Source organism: Catharus ustulatus, chromosome 1 (assembly GCF_009819885.2).
Source record: "Catharus ustulatus isolate bCatUst1 chromosome 1, bCatUst1.pri.v2, whole genome shotgun sequence".
Classification (NCBI taxonomy): domain Eukaryota; kingdom Metazoa; phylum Chordata; class Aves; order Passeriformes; family Turdidae; genus Catharus; species Catharus ustulatus.
The window spans coordinates 116237026-116243025 of NC_046221.1; the positions used below are offsets into that span (position 1 = coordinate 116237026).

Consider the following 6000-nt stretch of genomic DNA (forward strand, 5'->3'; position numbering starts at 1 on the left):
TAAAGCAGGTTAGAAAACTCATCTTGCCAAAAACAACCTAAAAATGTGCAAGTTTTTTAGCTATAAGTTTCAGCTTGAAACTTGTACGCCATATGGCTATATCAACAACAGAAAGGGCAACTGTGCTGGCTAAACTTTACTTAATTTAGCCTTTCTATCAGAAAGCTGAAGAAGTTGTTTTGTATGGGGCTTCTTTAATCTTATCAAACCGGTAAATTATCAACCTCACTGCCATGCAATTACCAAAATTATCAAATGTAAAGGAAGTGGCAGGAACAAACAACTAGGAGACTAGTTTGGCTTCACCAGCCCAGCTATAACACTACAACTCATCCTTGCTGTCTGTCCTAAAACATAACAGCCATAATAATGAAGAGCAATCACATTTCCATACAGTACACAGATTACATCTCTGGCATATGTTTAATGTTAAGGACTGAAATAACAAAGGTACTTGAAATCCCAAAAAATGCTTGTCTTAATACAAAAAAAACATGTCTAGTGTTATACATTTCCTTCAAATGTTTGTAAGATCTTTTCAAAAAGTACTTTGCCAAAAGTGGCAGCAGTAGCATGTATTAGAACAGTATCTTCCTCATCACATGTTGAAAACAATCAGATGCTAGGATACACATGAACAAGAAATCCCTAGCATCACACTACACTTGAACAAGCACAATTTTCCCATTATACTTCCTTATATCTTACACATATTTAACACTTAGAATCTGATAAAGTTATCAGTAGCTTTCCTTTTTTTTTTTTTTTAAGGTCAAACACTTTGGTTTAAGAGTAACCAATGCTATCTTAAAGTGATACTTGACATGTACACTGTAATTCTCCCTCTCACAAAGACCGTATGAGTTCATAGAGTATTTTTAAAGATTCTTAAAAAACACGATTCTATTTTAAAGAAAATCTACCTATATACAAAATAGATGCCTACCAATATATACAATGCATACACTTGTTAAATCAGGCATCAGTTGTTACTAACTGACAAAACAGTTAAGAAAGACAACCACTTGGAGAATAAATATGAAGGTAGAAAATCCTCAGCATACTTTTGGTTTCCTTTATTAAAGGAAGTTGAAAGTTTGGGGAGGGTTGTGGTTTTGCTTTTCTCTAAAGTCAGGAATTATGGGGATAGTAAAGCTGTCCTTTCACTTCTTTAAACGTTTCTCCTTCACCAACAAGAGGTGACTTACAGAAGAGGCTAAAAATCACAGCACACAGCACCCTGAATCTGTGCACAAGACACTCCACCACTGCAGTTTGCTGAGTATTACAAGGGTATTTTTGGTTGCACCAACATTAGCAAGTCATTGATAGGCCAAGGTTGATGAGTAAATTAAACACTGATTTGTGCAAAGGGTGGGCCCGTTGCATCTACATTACACATCTTTGCGGGGGTTCTACCTGAAATTAGATAGAATCTGGCCACCTTAGATTGAGCAACCTCAACAGTGCGTGGTTTTACACTACCTGGATAATCACACTGTGTTCTGGTCCTTCACATCTGTTAGCACATGAAGGATGACTGATAAGTGCACAGTAGAGAGCTCAGCTTAGTTCCTGTTTATCAGAATTGTTTTGCACATATATCAGCAGATTAATTTCGTAACTGCACTGCTTCTCTAAGCAATGAGCCTTCAGCTGGTTCATAAGCCACATAATTCCTAATATCAGACAAGAATATGTATTGCAACAGGACTTTAAAAATGCAATAAAAATCCATGACTGAGCTTTTCAAGTTATAGAAGAATTCAAGAGGCAATGCATGTACTTTAAACTTTTGCATAAGTAAGGCACAGCTGATATCTAAAGAGATGAAATACCAATCAATCCAATTTTATGTTACAAATTCAATAAAATAGCCACTAAGTAAAAAGAGATGGATTAATTTAAATGAGACAGCATTTCACACACCCTTAAGAAAAACTGTGCTTAGAAAGGAAGACACCAAAACAATTACAGAATCACAGAACTGTTATAATTGGAAGGGACCACTGGAGATCACCTACTCCAACCTCCCTGCTAAGGCAGGATCACCTTGATGATCCTGCCAAGATCCAGGTAACAGGACCTGTCCGGGTGGGTTTGGAATGTCTCCAGAGAGGGAAACTCCACAACTTCCCCCGACAGCCTGTTCCAATGCTCTGCCACCCACAATGCTTTTCCTCACGCTGAAGCAAAACTTCTTGTATTTTAGCATATGGCCACTGCTCCTCACAGAATCCCAGAACAGTTACCACCACAATATCATAATCATACATAATATGAGAATAATAACAAACCATAAGCAGTAAAACACACAGCATGTCATATACACACATTCCGCTGTTCCACAATCAGTTCATTTAATCATACCTTTCTTCCTCTCTATCCTTACCCTCACACATGCTGCTTCTAACACAAGAAGTTACAGTCAGCATGCAGTAACTCTTTTTCCAGGGAGCAGGAAGAGGAAGTCACTCTTGGAGTGGCCTGGTGGATCACAGAGTAGTACAGCAACAAAATCCACTGTACCAAGTTTCACTCAGGGAACACTGAGGATAATTCAGGTTTGCAAATTCCTTAACTGTTACAATAATTGGACCAAAATAGTCAGTTGCAACTGAGTGAATTAATTAACCTTCCAAGTGAATGCTTCATTTTGAATACTCTGCCTGGTTTTGTCTGCTAGATGCGTTTTGAGAGCCTTTCACTAAAAGAAAGGGATAATTAACTTCAGAACTCTAAAGATGTGCATCTGCATTTATTATTTTAATCTCTGCTGCATTCTCATATCGTTTATGAGCACTGCAAAACAAAATGGAAAACATTTATAAACAAGTTATAGTTGGTAAGTTACTAAGACTCACCTGAAAGTAAAGGGAGACTTTTAACACAAGGCAGCTTTTAAGCTGTTGCTGTTTTCAAAGTGAGAAATGCAAAAACCTAACGAGAATGACAGCACAAGCCTCATTTCTTGCACTCTTATCTCAGCACATGACATGCAGAGGCTGCAGTCTGAGCTACATGTCTGTCAGAAACCAAATCTGACAAATGTCATCACTATTCTGACAAGCAGTTCTCTGCAAACTGCTGTCCTGCACACACCACTGCAATGAGCAGCTGCTTGAAACGCATAGCTTACCTAAATTAAAAACCAACAAATAAATTCTGGATAGTAAGTTAAAGCATCTCTGCTAGAAAATGCTATTGTTTCTCTTAAGTGGTCAATCTCCAGTTTCCCTGCTGCTTCACGTGGTTATTTTACCACTGTCATATAAGTAGCTCAATTCCTGCTTCTTCGCACAGGTCTTACTCACAGAAACGTCAAAAATAAAATAAAATAAAAAACATATAGGATATAGGCGAGAGAAAGGAAAGCCCTGCAACTGAAGCTACGATTAATGTTTCTGAAAGACTGGCCATACTTTCAACGCCTGGCTACCACAAGCGTGAAATCCAGTAGAGTCTACAACAAGAGTCAGGTACGAGTATTAGGGAGGTAACAGTAAAGTGCTTGTAATGGAAGACAAAAATCCGTCTGGAAGAGCTGAATTTACAGACGCCTTCCTCTTCAGCCGTGTGATGTGTCCAGGAGAAGCCAAAGTTCCCAGGTTCCGCAGACCGAATGAAATTAAACTGACTTAACAGCTGTCACCTGCGACAACCCCGGCAAACGCGTGCCTCCACCAAGCCTGCCGCGGCTCCAGGTGACGGCCACCCGGTCCCCGGGAAGGGCAGTCGGGCCCGTCCCGCCGGCGCAGCCCCGGCGGGCACAGCCGTGCGGGACCCCCGGGCCGCGGGCGGAAGGGAGCGGCGGCGCCGCCTCCCCCGCCCCGTGTAAACAACGCGCTCGCAACCGGCACCGACCTTCCGAGGTGAGGCGGCAGAAGGGCCTGACCAGCTCGGCGAAGCTGAGGTTGTTCCTGCGGGTGAGCCGCTCCGCCTCCTCGCTGCACAGCGCGGCCACCAAGGGCACGAACGAGTCCTGGATGAACTCCTGCACCGACTGCACGCACTGGGCCATGGCCGCCGCAGCCGCCGCTCGGGTCCGCCCGAGATGGGCCCGCCACCTTTCTCCGTAATTCCCCGGATTACTCTCTGCCTCCTTCCCTAGCCGGTGCCTGTCCGCGGCTCCCGCCCCGGCCCCGCTCAGCACCCGCCGAGCGCCGCCATGTTGCGCCTCAGCCGAGCCCCTCGGGGAGCGCCCGCTCCCGGCGGCCCCCGCGCCCGCTCATGTGATTGGCCAAAGGGGCGGTGCCGGGCCGGGGGAGGCGACGGTGGCCGGCTGGAGGAGGGGAGGGTTGGAGTGGTGCGCACCCCCCCGGAGCGGACAGTTGGTGCGGTCCGGGAGGGCGGGGGCGCGGGGCCTTGGGATGCTCCCGGGAATTCCTGGCGCCGGGAACAGGGTTTGGCCGCCCAACAGGAAAAACATTGCTCTGGGATTTATTTAAAACAAACCAACAGCTCAAAAATGACAACAAAAAGCGACAAATGACCCAAAAACAAGAAAAAAGGAAAAAAGCGCCCCGAAACAACAACAACAAAAAAGCGCCAAAATAACCACGAAACAAATGAAAACAAGAAAATTGGAAAAAAAAAAAAAAGGGCCAAAATTACCACAAAACAAAAGGGGGAAGTCAGTTTTATTAATTAAAAAAAAATAAAAAGAAAGAAAGAAACAAAACCCCCACAACAACAACAACCACAACAATAATAAAAGCAGAAAAAATACCCTGAAAAACCCAAATAAAACCGCCCAAAACCACACAAAACCTTCCAGAGTGGTTAACTGATGCACAGGAGGCTCCACTTGAACATGAGGAAAAATCTCGTTGTTGTGTGGGTGAATCTGGTGTGATTTTCCAGACAGGTTAGCAGTCTCCCTCACTGGGATACTCAAGAACTGGATGCAATCCTGTGCCATGTGCTTTAGGATGAGCCTGCTTGAGCATGGAGGTTGGACCAGATGGCCACTGTGGTCCCTCCTAACCTGGCCCATTCTGTGACTGAGTTAAAAATTAAGGAGTTTTTTGAGTATTCTCTGGCAGACTTGTCACTGCTCAGTTGTATGCATGAAATTCAAATGGGGCAAAATAGCTCCTTTTCCTTTTTTTTTTTCTTTTTTTTTTTTTTTTGAGATTTGCATGTTAAAGCACAATTATCATTCAAAGTCGCCTGAGTAAGGAAAAGGAAGTCATGCAGAAACAAGACAACAGTGATTATCCATGATGAAATAAGTAATTTTGAACATAATATTTAGAAAAAAGGAGTACCGTAGTAGGGCTGACTTTTAACACCCTACCAGGGACAGTCCTTGGGACAGAGCTTGTAAACATCACAGAAAAGCCCATCCTCTGTGAATGAAAAAATAATTTTTAATATACACAGTAAGAAAAGAAAAACTAATAGGCCATACAAGTAGCTGTTGTTCAGGATTGGGTCCTGGGAATGTTATCTAAAAGTACTGAATATTGCAGAAAAAAAGTTGTTTTGCTTTGATTATTAGAACAAGAGGAATATTTATGGCTTATGCACATTTGGAAATTCCCCAGAGCTATTCCAAAATCATGTTTTCACAGATACTTTAAACTAGCATCTCCACATGGATGCTTTGGGAGAATGGTGCCTCTCTCCCATTCCTCTTGATCCTTTACTTCTGAACATGAGTTATATCCAGTAGAGTGAAGTAAATCAGAAACCCCGATCCTGTGCACACATGACTTGAAATTAAAAATTATTTTTAAATTCTGACCATTATCATGTCTTTCTGGAAGATACTCAATTTTTTATTTAAATTTCTGGCAGAGATTCAAATTTCATGTGGCTATTACAATCTTCAGTAGCCACCAGAGAATGACAAATCATTCATTTTAATTGTAATTGTGTTGGAGGTTTGTTTTTTATTATTTTAGCAGCTCTAAACTTATATTGCTGTGCTCAGAATTTATTCTCTGTGGATGCAAACATGTTGTACACATTTTCTTTTAACCCAGTATTAAAAAT

At 42.2% G+C, this 6000-nt stretch overlaps 1 protein-coding gene across 4 annotated transcripts in view; it reads right to left on the reverse strand.

The window, feature by feature from the left end:
• The window catches only part of TRAPPC8 (trafficking protein particle complex subunit 8), a 52212-nt gene extending 48012 nt beyond the window's left edge, over window positions 1-4200 (reverse strand). For all 4 annotated transcript variants that reach the window (XM_033063532.1, XM_033063526.1, XM_033063517.1 and 1 more), the window contains exon 1: window positions 3865-4200. In XM_033063532.1, the coding sequence (XP_032919423.1) occupies window positions 3865-4021 (157 nt within the window). In that variant the 5' untranslated portion in view covers window positions 4022-4200. The remainder of the gene's footprint in view (window positions 1-3864) is intronic.
• Between the last annotated feature and the right edge of the window lie 1800 nt (window positions 4201-6000).